The sequence below is a fragment of the Ptychodera flava genome, chromosome 15 (assembly GCF_041260155.1).
Source record: "Ptychodera flava strain L36383 chromosome 15, AS_Pfla_20210202, whole genome shotgun sequence".
In the NCBI taxonomy this organism is placed as follows: domain Eukaryota; kingdom Metazoa; phylum Hemichordata; class Enteropneusta; family Ptychoderidae; genus Ptychodera; species Ptychodera flava.
In genome coordinates, this window is record NC_091942.1 from 3,673,683 (window position 1) to 3,687,933 (window position 14,251).

The 14,251-nt window shown below is 37.9% G+C and overlaps 1 protein-coding gene across 4 annotated transcripts in view; it reads left to right on the forward strand.

The window, feature by feature from the left end:
* LOC139150913 (CUB and sushi domain-containing protein 3-like) overlaps positions 1–14,251 on the forward strand; it is an 88,469-nt gene that overhangs the window by 23,971 nt on the left and 50,247 nt on the right. Inside the window, exons 5-15 of one of the 4 annotated variants that reach the window (XM_070723376.1) lie at positions 353–532; positions 955–1,134; positions 2,191–2,367; positions 2,803–2,985; positions 4,802–4,978; positions 5,881–6,057; positions 6,523–6,726; positions 7,606–7,791; positions 8,378–8,575; positions 10,204–10,401; positions 11,081–11,278. In XM_070723376.1, the coding sequence (XP_070579477.1) occupies positions 353–532; positions 955–1,134; positions 2,191–2,367; positions 2,803–2,985; positions 4,802–4,978; positions 5,881–6,057; positions 6,523–6,726; positions 7,606–7,791; positions 8,378–8,575; positions 10,204–10,401; positions 11,081–11,278 (2,058 nt within the window). The remainder of the gene's footprint in view (positions 1–352; positions 533–954; positions 1,135–2,190; positions 2,368–2,802; positions 2,986–4,801; positions 4,979–5,880; positions 6,058–6,522; positions 6,727–7,605; positions 7,792–8,377; positions 8,576–10,203; positions 10,402–11,080; positions 11,279–14,251) is intronic. The other 3 variants (XM_070723377.1, XM_070723378.1, XM_070723379.1) reach the window with 3 other exon arrangements.

Sequence of the window (14,251 nt, forward strand, 5' to 3'; positions counted from 1 at the left end):
TTCTGCCGGTTTGCTGTATTTCTGGTGAAAGTCCTCTTCATCGCGTCCACCCCAGTTACACGGTCCATATGAAAAACGAACACAATTCATCGCGTTCACCCCGCTCATATGTTCACAAATCCGGACTTGAACTCAGACTAAATGGATGGCAGAAAATCTTTCTAAAATTATACAGATCATGGACTGTACACACTCGAACATGAAACATTTCGCTGGAAGACTTTATGAGTGTTGACTTTTTCCGTACATGTTAGTAGAAATGTGATCTATCGTATGTTCGACGAAATGGTAATCAACTGACTCAATGTGTGGTGTAAACCTGATATCACTTCATTCCTCGTTGTTTCTGCAGCCATTACATGCACAAAGCTTCTGGCGACCCCTTACTCTCGTATCACCTGCAGCAACGAAAATCGCCAAGGATCGGTGTGCGAGTACTATTGTGATTCGCACTACTCCATAACGGAAGGCTCGAAGCAGCGCGTTTGTGGTGCGGACGGCAAATGGTCTGGTACGGAGGCTACTTGTACACGTGAGTATTGACTACATTGCCTTCAAGTTGAAATGTGTATCCACAATGGCGAATCAACCAGGAAAACTTCAATTACACAGCTCTCTCTCTCTCTCTCTCTCTCTCTCTCTCTCTCTCTCTCTCATGGCATATATGCATGCATAGACGTATGTATGTATGTATGTATGTATGTATGTATGTATGTATGTATGTGTTTATTTTTGAGTGTACATAATAAGACGCCGATATTGTACATTCAAAGAAAATGAACCATTGATTCTTATGAAGACAAGACGGTGAAAGCACTGCTTGTTTACTGACTGCTTCAATATCTTTCTAAATTGTCGAAAACGAGACTGAATTGAAATATGTTCATATGTAGAGGATTTTCATTTGTCACTCAAAGAAAAAAATATCAATGCAAAATTTCATTTCCATTGCAGTTCGTCGTTGTGAAGTCCTAATGTCTCCAGTGAACGGGAGACTCAGCTGTCGAGGGGGTGATATTCCCGGGTCGACTTGTACGTACCGCTGCAGCTCTGGCTACTACATCGCATCCGGAACCGAAACGAGGAGATGTAAGGCTGATGGCCATTGGTCAGGAGTAGAAGCCCGCTGTGAACGTGAGTATCAATGGTAGGAATAGTCAAGAAGCTGACATCTTGGTACCCGATCCGATCTTTCAAATTCCCTTAGTTTGAGTTATTGAAGAATTTTGTCTTGACAAAGTTCTTGAAAAAGAGTGGTATTGGTCAAAATTTGGACAGTGAAAATTTAAAAAAAAAAATTACTACGTGTCTTGCAAACCAATAAAAATGGGTACGGTTCCACTCACAAATTTCAGCATGCAATTGTGTACACAACAACACAACGAACAGGAATCTAAACTGTCCAATGCACGCAAATGGTTCTGGTGGATATGAAGAAATAGTTATCACACCTAATTGCTGGCTATTTCTGTAAAAACAGTGATGCACTATTGCACACACTGATTAGGGGTTTATTTATACTCGGATACTCGTGTGGACATCGTCACGAGAAATGAAGTTACTGTAATTATATTCAGGAAAGTAAATATTGCAAACCGTCTATATTGTATTCCCGAATTATACAGAACGCACCTCGGGGACACATATCTCAAAACTTTTTAAATACTAAATTGGTTTACCAGTTGTTGGGCCCATTTTGAAGCTTATGGATAAGTTAACTATGGTTTATTTTTGTGAAAATCAAAAATTCAATTCCTCCAATATATTTAACACAACGATGAAGGCAATTTTGAATATCAAAAGTCGATAAATGTTGGGTAACTTGTTTCTCTCAAATTTTGGACCGCAAATTTTTGCATTTTGGTCAACTTTGCCGGTGTGGCTAACTAGAGTATGCTTGTCATTGTCGTTCAAAGATGGTCCTGCTGTATAAAGATGACAAGTTTTCATTTTGGTATTTCTCGTTGTATTTCATTTAACTCACATGTAATTCAAAATTTCCCCTAGATGACCAAGCGGCTTCAAATTCGATGCGAACAGCAAGATTATGTCATTCAGAATACCATTGTCGTCAACGAACATAGCTCCTAATCTATTTAATGAAGTGATAATTACGCGTCAGCTATTAGTCTTGACGCTCAGAAGCCTGAGAAAAAATTTGTTTTTTTTTTCTCCATGTAACCATTGCAGCAAGACAGTGTGCACAATTAACAGCCCCAGCCAACGGCTACGTAAGCTGCACTGGAAGAAAACCTCGGTCAGTCTGCCATTTCCGCTGCGACACTGGTTACCACATCGATGTTGGATCAACTACTCGCACATGTAGTACCATGGGAGAATGGACTGGTCTGTCCCCGATATGCCTCAGTAAGTATGAGCGGAGGTAATCAAATACATCTCTGTTTATCAGTCTTCCTGTACAATGTGCCGGAGATACAGAACGCCCTCTGTCGTCGACTTTTCACTTTGCGTTGACGGGGACAAGGTCTCTTCATTGAGATGGAAATCGCCAGCGTACCGCCAGCGGATTAATGCCAAAGAGTATAAACTAGAAAGACTTCCAAGTACAAAAAAGAAAACGCGTATTTTAAAACATCCCCTGGAAAAAGTCTGTATACAGACATTGATTTCTCCTCCCTCCATAGACCATTGACAAGCCCAAGCTAACCTGCTATGGAAAACTGTGTGTATCAATCGACTTGCTCAAAATATGTGGTAGGAATGACAGTTCGACATATTCACACTGTATCACTTGGTAGTATGCACCTTTGATCAGACTTAGCTTCTTTACGATTTACACAGGAAAGGATGACGGCTGCTCCCCCTTGCCGCCCCCACAGTATGGCCGCATCTCTTGTACGGGAAACAACCAGCCAGGCACCTGGTGCCAATATTCGTGTAATCACGGCTACATTCTAGAAGGAGCTGTAACTCGTGTCTGCGAAGAGCGTGGACGATGGACCGGAACAGAGCCAGCGTGCTATCGTGAGTAGAAAGGTTCCAAATAATTCCCCCCCCCCTCAATTAATTTAAGGTGGTTGGAAAGGCTATTTTTGCGCCAATTCTTTTCTCAGAGTTAATGTCAAGTTTCAAGTGTTAGAATCAAGATATTTAGTTCAAATTTTCAGGATAACTCCCTTAGTTAATATTCTCTCCATAGAATATAAAAACTGTATATTTGCAGCCATGATTTTGAAATATGACACCAGTAAATATTAAAATTTAATTTTTCATATTTTTTTTACATATTTGAATTTAATAATAATTGGATAGTATTAATATTACCAAATTAGTTATAAATATGTTGACACTATTTATTGCAAGATTTGTACGGCAGGAATTGTAAATAAAATTTGTTTTTATGATTTTACATGGGTTTATATATCAAAAAATTATTAAAAATTCTTTCAAATTTCAAATTGTGATTTTTCAAAAAGTACTTCAAATACAGGAAAATTGTGCCGTACAAATCTTATCTGTAACCTTGTTAATAGGCTGTAAAAAATTCCATGTCCATATCTCATTTCAAAGTTGGATTAAATTGGTATACAAGTATGTAGGAAAACTGTTATTCTGTCAAAAATGTTGAAAACAAGCCATATTTGCACCCCTCTTTTGAAGTCATAGAGCATTTTTTTTTGTTAATCTCACTTTTGACACCTCTTTGACACTCAAAGAATCTAAAAATGCATTTACAATAGCAGTCACTCACTCTGAATGCCAGCACCGCCTTGTCAAACTTTCCTGAAAAACAGCAAATAATGACTTTCCCTTTTCAAGCATTTTATTAAAAGCTAGGGGACCTCTACCATAGTTAATACACTAAGGACTCCCCAACTTCTTCTTATTTGGTCAGTTTTTCAGAAGTTTCAACAGGCTATAACTCTGCAATGCCTTTGTGCCCAAATGTCTAGTTTTTTTTATTCCACAGAGAATGTTGACTACTTTTATATTTTAATAGTTTTGTTTAAATTTATAACTGACGCTCTAGCCTTTCCAACCACCTTAAAAAGATATTTTTCCTGTTTTTTATACATTTTAAATAATCCAGAAATAGTTTTCACTGTCATCATATGAAATAAATCTGAAGGAGAAATTTTCATGAGTTTCGTTACCATCCATCGGCATTGTTGGTATTGACCACACTGATAAAATGACAAACTTTCCCTATGTATTATTGTTTAAGACTTTCACAGTCATTGCAAGGGCAACCCATATTTCCCAATGATGCTGAAACCGAACCTGAAAGATTAAAAACAAATCACACAAGACAAGGAAAAGTTATAGCACAGTAAATACTGTGAACTTGTGTAATTTCGATTGATGTACGACAACGAGGTCAACGTTAAACATAATTATATTGTAAGTCTCTCTCAGAGCACATTTATAAGATTTACACTTTACTGGGGGCATATTTGTGTCCTTGTTTGTTATCAGTGCGTAGACTTCTACACAAATATATTCCGCAACCAGCAGGAAACCATTGCACTTTCGCTAATTTCAAACTCAAAGCACCGTGAATTGAATTATCATTCATTGAACTATCAGAGTGCAGCCAGCAAAGAATGGCAACGTATTGCGCACTATTTACCTCCAAGCAGGCCAAGGACATTTTGCAGACGTTTTACAAGTTGACTATCGAAATAAAATGAATTTGAGAAATGGTTATTTTGCCTATTTTTAATAGTTACCCTTATCTAACGTATTGCGCCATGTTGGTATTTAAATTTGTCACAAATATTTACTGTCGCATGCTTAATTAAGCTTACATACACTAATAATTGTCAATTCCTATTCTCAGCTAAATCTTGCTCAATTTTGCGCTCTCCTGCCAACGGTCGTGTTTCCTGCGACGCCCACACGCCGGGGTCAAGGTGTCACTACTCATGTAATACCGGATACAGCATCGAACGAGGATCGGAATATCGTACCTGCCAGCAGTCAGGAGACTGGTCGGGGACAGAAGCCGTCTGCTCGCGTGAGTAGCTCTTAGAGAAGCAAGTAGAATATGTGTAATTGCTTGCGATGGACATGCAAGCTGTATTTGCACAGCGGGAGGAAGAAGAGGTCGAATCTTGAGAGCCGTTGTTTGATTGGCTACCAGCTTCATCATAAAAAATCTGGGGCAGTGAACAACGCCCTCTGCGGAAAAAACATGTTCGGAAAAGTTTCTTGGGGATCAGCTGATCAGATAGGATCGGGGACCAATCTAGTTGGCTGAAAGTGATAAACAGCACATTGTAGGATTGTCACCGGGAGGATTACTGCTATAACAGAGAGGAAGGGGCAGTAGTGATTAGGATAAGGACAGAGGGAAGTTGTTCTTGTTGGGAATGATGTGAGGGGAAACTTGTGTGCGCGAGGGAAACGATTTAAATCGTGGCGGGGGGGGGGGAGGGGGACGGCTAGATATGAACAGCTGTCACTTGCCCATCTAAAGTTTCGATTTTATCAAAGCACTCAATATCAATACATTCACATCGAAAACCTCGAAATCGTCTGCCTGTCTGCCCTTAGATGGAATGCAACTTTAAAGGGATACAGTCGTCGGAACTGCGCTGAAAGGTCGTACGAGACCCGTACGACCATTGTAAACACTATATCCAAGGTACGATGGTGATTGATGAAAGTTAAAACATGTCTGTCATAATCTACATCGTATAATTTAAATGTTGCAGCTATTATGATGAGGTGCATCTAATTATCGTGCACGAAATACATTGTTTGTCAACAAGAAACTCGCACAGGCGCAGTTCCTACGCCTGTTTGCCTTTAAGATCTGAGTGCTGCTGACTTGTATGATGCATGCTTGTCTGAAGGTTTGCAGCACTGCTGCCTTCTATCAGCGGCTTGAACGCCTTTTTCTTTTTGCTCTCACAGGTTCTGTGTGTCCGATTCTGCATTCGCCGCACAATGGCTACGTTGATTGTGATGGCACCTCATATGGTTCTCGTTGTCGATACCAATGCAACAGGGGTTATTCAATTGGAAGTGGTTCTGCGACAAGAACTTGCGAATCCACTGGCCGTTGGTCAGGTTCTGAAGTCACCTGTGTCAGTAAGTCATCACAAGAAACAGCCTTTGAAAAGCACAGTTTAACAATACATAAATAACCGTCTTATAAGGACAATAAAAAAGATCGTTTCTGGTCACCGAGTGCGTCATTTCAGAACCTGCGCGTTATGGCTTTTTTGGGGTTAATACATACTCATCAGTACAGCTATCCTTGATATCCCTGTTTGCATTTCCGAAAATGCTGAACGGAAGTATTATGCAGCAAGTGATAAAAGACACAAATTGTTGCACCTTTTGTGCCAAACCAGCGTTGTTAGGAATAAAAAGAGAAAGACAAAAAAGAAAACTGCCTCGCCGTATCACTTTTGCTGAATGTCAAGGACCAGAAACATTTTTTTTGGCCTGACATAGTTAGTACGTCATGGTACGTTGCTGGGACAGAACTATACTCGGACACATTTTTGAGGCAGCGTGTCATAACAATACAATGTTTTCTTCCTTTACAAGTGAACAGCTGCTCACCGCTCCTAGAACCACTCCATGGTTATATCCGTTGTCAAGGTAATAACGAAGTCGGCACAACTTGCACTTACTACTGTGATGAGGGTTTCTCGATTAGCACAGGGTCCCAACATCGAGAGTGTCAATCATCTAGCAGATCAGGCTATGACAGAAGACCCAGTTGGTCGGGACAGGAACCCCAGTGTCAAAGTAAGACATCTACTTATAGTAATATTATGCTTCTAGAGATAAAAAAGTCAATTCAAGAATATGTGCTGTCGACTCCACCATATCGTCGTCTTGCATTACCTTTAGATGTGCGTCGATCAATGGCTAACCTGATTTATTTCATTGCCGTTAAGCTTCCAAGACAAGTATTGGGCCCTTCCAAACAATGAATTCGCTGCAACACCCGAGCTTGTAATCCCATCAAAGTGTATATCTTATGAAAGCCTAGATATTGGTGAATGTTGTGATTTGTATTATTCAGTCATTGGTTACATAGGGATCAGGTGACAGTCAATTTGCATAATTTATCAAAAATCGTTTTTTCCTTCCCTTACAAACGGTGCGGTGTTTTCCAAAAAAGGTTGGAGGATTACTCGATCCTCATTTTGACATGTAAGATATCGATTAGTATGGGATATATACACTGCAGTTTCGTACTAGGCCTTTTCCATCCGTAACAGCAGAAACACGTGTAATTCAAATATAGTAAGAAAGTGACTAGGATGCCCGTTTTTTCTGCATTGCGTTACATTTCCTAAATCACTGATTATATCTCTTATTATATTCTCCTTTGCAGAGAAGAGAACTGTCACAATTCATGATTTTTAATTACTTGGATCGTATCATAAATTTAACTTTTCAGGTTTATGGAATGCAGGGGCAAGTCGTCAATCAACGTTTGATCATCTTTTCGAACATAAGCAAAAGTACAGGATAGAGTGTTCGTGCGAAAATATGCTTCTCTCCTAGGTGACTAGATACCTTAGGTTGTGAGTTCGAACCCGATTGAAAACAACGTAATTTCCCCATAACGATTCAGAAATAAATAATCTTGTGAACATTTTTTCTTGCGGGCCACAGTGAGGCAATGCACACCGCTAACCGACCCCGACAACGGTTATGTCGATTGTGATGGTCGTTTGGAAGAGGGCACCAGATGTACGTACCACTGTAACCGAGGATACACCCTGGAAGGATCAAGTCAACGCAGATGTCGTCGCAATGGCAACGGTCTGAGCTGGTCAGGTCATGAGCCAAGATGTACAAGTAAGACTTGTTTAATTCCTGCAACAATAAGTACATCATTAATTTAATTCCATGTGATTATTCGAGTCGGGTCAGTGTTTCACGAAAAATTTAAACCCTCATGTAGTTGATCTTTCCCGTGAAATTACATGTAGGCCTATAGACTGGTTAGAGCACTTGTAGTGCCTATATAGACCTGTTAGAACACTGGTACACCGTACAGGTAGTGCATGTACACACCAGTTAGAACACTAGTACATGTACAGACTGCACGTTACTATTACATGTATATGTAGAATACCAGTAAGTATAGATTAGATTATTTTCTTTTCTCTCGTGAATTTCAGAAAATTATTTTTCTCACGTGATAACAAATTTATGCTCTCTAGCGAATGTTTTCGTCATCCAATTCCTTGTTGTAACGATATCTATAGTCTGACACAACCGAAATAGATACTGACACTTAGAAAGAAAACTTAAATACTCAAAGGTTACTTTAGATATATGGAAAAGAAAACGTAACTGCTATCAGTCAGCAATAGAGCAAACCCTTGTTTTGCATAAATTACTGGACATATGATTTCTTTCATACTTACGTCTTGTAAAGTGAATGGCGGGGGAGGATGTACTCCTCTTAGAACTCCCGCCAACGGTCGCATCCGTTGCGATGGTAACAATGAGGATGGTTCAAGATGTACTTACCACTGCAATGATGGATATACACTGGAAGGGGGAACAAGTCAACGCACATGCCGTTACCATGGCAACAGATTCAGCTGGTCAGGTTCCGAACCGATATGTGAACGTAAGATTTAAATATTTCTGTGAATATTGATTAAATTATTAACAAGACTAAATTCTACTAAGGCAGTAGCTATAGTAAAATACATAAACCCACAAGAAACTGTAGAGAAACTAAATATGGTAAAATAGGGTGTTCGATAGCCTTTAACCATTCAACAAGAAGTGGACAGAAGACAGCAATAGGGAGAGCTAACAATGTTTTAAATGAGGACTTATGCAAAGTAACTTTTAACATATACATTAGAATGTGCACACGGTAAACAGCTCAGTAACAACTTATATCTAATGCTGTTTGTTGTATTTCTAGTCCCACGAGGCCAATGATAATATGCTTTTAGCTAAAATGGGATAGTTTGCCTGGAAAAAATGACGGTTTCCAGTAAGAGAAATGTTATTTTTTTTCTTCCAGTCAAAAACTAAGCCGACGATATACCATCATTACTTCACTGCAAAAATCTGTACACTTATTTTCCTGTAACAAGTGACTCAGTGTATGTGTTGCTGTCTGCAAAATGTTTTTTTTAACATTACCATTTCATTTGGGATTTGGTTGACTGAAAGTGGTGTTTGAAAACACATGGCCAAATTCCATCTCCTACGAGCATATTTCCTACCTTGAAGATGTTAAATATGATTAGGAAAATGATTAGGGCTACTAGCATGATAGTTAGATGCCTTAAAATAATGTAAGAAAAGCAATAAATTAATCATTAAGAACGAAATGTGAAAATTATAAATGGCAACAAATTCACCTGGTAAGGTTCTCAACCGACATGTGAACGTAAGGTTTGAATATTTCTGTAAATATTGGTCAAATATCTGACAGAACTATAACTGAAGTAAAACATATTAAACTTAGAAAAACTGCCCGAACTTTCCTCCAGAAAACTTGCAACCGTTCTCTTTCAAAATCGGGAAGAAGAGTTAGGGGTCAGTGTGCAAATGTTGGCACTACAGTAACAAATTACCGTAAATTTACCAATATTCAAAATTCAAGATGGCCGATATCCTGTGTTAAATGTAAGGGGAAAATACATTTATGATTTTCACGGAATATACGCCAGCGAAAATGTTATTTACTCCAAGAGCATTAAAATCAGCCCACATAAGAAGTAAATCAGAAAAAGTATGGTAAAAAATTTAGAGTATCTGTCCCGTCCGCCCGTCCGCGTTCTATCTCACATAATGATGCCTTACCTTGTACGGAAAAAGGCAATGTAGTTTAATGATTAGAGGAACGGGATGTAACCACCTGTGCTCGCATGGTTTTAAGATAAATTAATTCACGATGACTTCAGAAATCGAACCATAAATAACCTCAATATGCAATATGCCTGCACGTTTTTACAGCATTTACGGCGGCTTTTGAGGTAAGCAAACTGTGAGTAACAACACATACAGCTAGTATTTTTTATGTCAGTTCAGCAACGAACGACGGTGATGTCCGTAGCGCACGATAGAATGGAATAAAACTAGAGCTACTTTAAATATATACAATCTGTTTTGAAAGCAGAATATTTAAAAATATAAAACAAAGATATAACTCAGAAAGAAACACCAGTGCTTTGCTTTACACATAAAATATTCCTACATACAATTTATTGTCTTGATGCTTGGCATTTTGTAAAGTGTACACTGGGAGAGGATGCACCCCTCTTCGAGATCCCGCCGACGGATATGTCCGTTGCGATGGTAACAATGACGATGGCGCAAGATGTACTTACCGCTGCGATGATGGATATACATTGAAAGGGGGAACGAGTCAACGCACATGCCGTTACCGTGACAACACATTCAGCTGGTTGGGTTCTGAACCGACATGTGAACGTAAGATTTGAATATTTCTGTGAATATTGGTCATATTAATATGACTAAATCTTCTAATGTAGTAAACATAGTTAAATACTTTAAACTAATAAAGTGCTGTAGAGAAACTAAACATGGTGAAACAAAGTATTAAGCAAAAAGTACTAATGGATAGGAGTCAGAAATAAGAATCTAACAACTGCCCCATGAAGAGCTCATGCGAAGCAACATTTTAAGGTATACAGTCACATGTTATCTAAATATGCCCATATATGGTTAAAGGGGCGTTCCTTGGTATTCAAAATGCCCATGTGTGGGCGCTGTTTTTTTAAAAGCGGTCACCCGCTTAAATCTGTGATTGGACGATTTCTCAGACAAAAAGTTCCAGATCATGAAATAGTGAATAGTTTGCTTTATTTCAAAAGAGAAGTAATTATTTTTTGAGCAGAAAAAAAAACTTATTTTGGTTAGAGGTACCTCAGTAGGTACGTGCGTCGCCCTCTGCAAGATATTTCTACATTATCATATTATCATTGATGAATTTTAACATCCATTCAAGTAACAGTTACTTTGATGGATTGAAAGAGAACTTTAAAAAAATATATAAGGAAGCTGTTCTTGAGAAAAATATTAGTGCTTACCTTGAACATAAAATGTTCTCAGATACAACTTATTGTCTTGATGCTTGGAATTTATAAAGCGTTGACTGGGAGGAAATGCAGCTCGCTTCGCGATCCTGCTAACGGATATGTCCGTTGCGATGGTAACAATGAGGATGGCGCAAGATGTACTTACCAATGCGATGATGGATATACACTGGAAGGGGGAACAAGTCAACGTACATGCCGTTACCGTGGCAACAGATTCAGATGGTCAGGTTCCGAACCTATATGTGAACGTAAGCCGTGAATATTTCTGAGAACATTAATTACATTATTAACGTGACTAAATTCTAATAAGGCAGTAGCTGTAATAAAACACATTAAACCAATAAAAACAGTAGAGAAACTAAATAAGTTAAGGTGAAGGACGACGAATTCGGACGCGCACACGCTTTAGAACGTTTCTGCGCAGATATAACTCCAGCCTGCCGCAAATGGGTTATTTTGTAGCGCATGTATTTAACATCACCTGTCATTGTTGAAATTGCGCGTTTACCTAATTTTTTGACCCAGTGTCTTAGAAATGCATGTGACCTATAACCTTGTCATATTTTGACCCCCTAGGAAGCTGGTTTTTATTCAATATGAGCGAAAAATTAACATTTCTCCCATTTATATGGCGCAAATTACCCATTCACCTGGAGATATTGTAAAAAGTAGCGTGGTGACACCCTTTTATTAAAAGTGTAAACTAAATGGTATTGTGTCAGGAGTTTATTCGCCAAGTTTGGTCAAAATGACACCATTCAAAGCGACAGGAAGAAAGTTCGAAAAATATATAGTGATATTATTTCGATATCGTCATTTTGTAATCGATACTTATGTTAAAATTTCTTCACAAACATCATGAAAACTATACATTCAATAAATATGGATCTTAAGTCTTGGTATTTATTAAAATTAACTCATTTGCTAAGCGTTTTATAATTGCTTTCTTTAGTTTAAGTGAATTATATCATTTTTATTTATTTCTAACGACGCCATTTTAACGTCCGTTTCCATGGAAACAAGCGTGGTGACCCCATTTTTTATTTCATTTTTGCACTTGCACAACTTCCAAGAATATTTGTGCAAAGTTTCAAGAAAATGACACCACAACTTAATTTTGACGTAATTCGTAGTACTTCACCTTAAGAAGGTAAAAAGTGGATAGAAAACTGAAAAAAGGAGCTAACAGTTGCCTTATAATGTGCTCATACAAAGTAACATTTAACACAAATTATTTGAACACGTACTAGCCAAAAGCTCAATGATATATGTTACCTTATACCGGTAATTTATTATAGATGTAATCTGATAAGGTATAAGACTATATGCTTTGCTAAGGTTGGACAATTCCTCGGAAAACAGAAGTTCACAGTCATAAGGGAGCGTTCAGTTATTATGGCCGGGGGTGGCCGGCAAATTCTTCCTGTGCATCAGTCAAAATAAGTGACCCCCTACCCATTGCACCAAAAAATTGATGACCCCTGTTAAGATGACAAAAATTTCATGACCCCCCCCCCCAATAAAAAATTGCTTGAGTCACAAATACCTCTGGGGGTGAGATAGACTCCTAAATAAAGATTCTAAGAATTTTTCAAATTACCCAACTAACAAAGTCGCAATGTGTTAACGTTAATCTTCCCTTCTGACTTGCTATAATTTTGAAATGCCCCTCAAAGAGATTGGACAGAAATTACAGGTGGTTCGTAATTTTTTGGCGCAAACATTTTGAAAGGTCATGAAATTTCATGCATGCCTTTTGGGGAGCGCCATCAGTTTTTCTCAACTATTAGCAGGCAAAATGTGGCTGATGTGCTTCGCCCTGAAATGTCAAATAATAATACATTTGAGTGTATTGAACAAATTATTATGTTAAGATTTCCCGTAAAAAAACATCTATATCTGTAGACTTACATATGTTTTAAGGTTCATATAAGTGTACTTTGCTTGCAATGGCAGGTAAAAAGTGCATTTGTTTACAAAAATTTGAAATTTGGTTTTAAGGTAGTACGCTACCATTCTATTCCAGAAGATGTACATGTTCCTTTTAGACTACCTAACCTGGTGAGCGTGAATAACAGGACAAAATGGCAAAGAAATCATACTGGTGACCTTATAATATTTCTTTCAGAAGTTTTTATGAATCAAAAGAACCGAAATTATGTTTTTGTACTGAAAAATCGACAGTTATTTTTATTTTGAAAGATCAGTAGAGAATAATTAACAATTGTAGCTCTGACATAATATTAGTAAGCTAGAGGGTCAAATCTCAGGTCTAACAAAATTCATCTTTTTTCGTCACATTTTGCTGTTTAGTAAGAAAATTTGCGTGGTGACCCCAACTTTTTTTGCTTCTAAATCAAAGAACACTGTCTCTTTGACAGAAATTGCTGTACTTTTTAACATTTTGAAAATTATTTTGTGCATTTATATGAAGTTTATATTTTTAAAAAAGACTAATTTTACAGTTAAATGATAAATTTAGGGTCTAATATTTAATTTTCAAGACAAGACGTCACATATTTTAGTTGACTGTCCTAATTCAGCTGTCCTGGGGATGCAAAAATGTGATATGCACACTGGGATCTGTTAATCGTTTACGATAAAATAAAGATTCAGCTGGTAAGTGCAAATTTCGCAAAATGGGAGATTTAGTGGTTTTTTGCTCACGTGTTTATACACGTGAGCATATGTCGCAGCGATGTCTGTCTGTCTGTCTGTCTGTCTGTCTGTCCGTCTGTCCGTCTGTCTGTCTGTCCGTCTGTCTGTCTGTCTGTCTGTCTGTTGGTCCGATATCTCAAAAACGGCTTATCAGATCAGAATCAAATCTGGTACATATATTCAGTTAGTGAATGGCAAGAACTGATTAGTTTTTGGTGGATGTGGCTGGCATACGTTGTGCTCATTTGCATAATTAATGATTTTAGAAAAAAACGGATATATATTAAAAACGACTACACACAATTTGATGAGATTTGCTACAAATGTTGATCACACCAAGATATATCAGCAGTGGGAACCATTAAGGGGTGACATGAAAGATAAATGCTAATTTGCATATTTAATGAACTTTCCTAACTAGGGATATATGTCTGATTTGATTCTATCAAAATTAACCAAACTTGGTATGTATATTAAAGATACTATGATTTAACATTATTGAAAGTCGTTAAACGTTTTAACTTCAGCCAATTCCTAATTTGCATATTTAATGAACTTTCCCA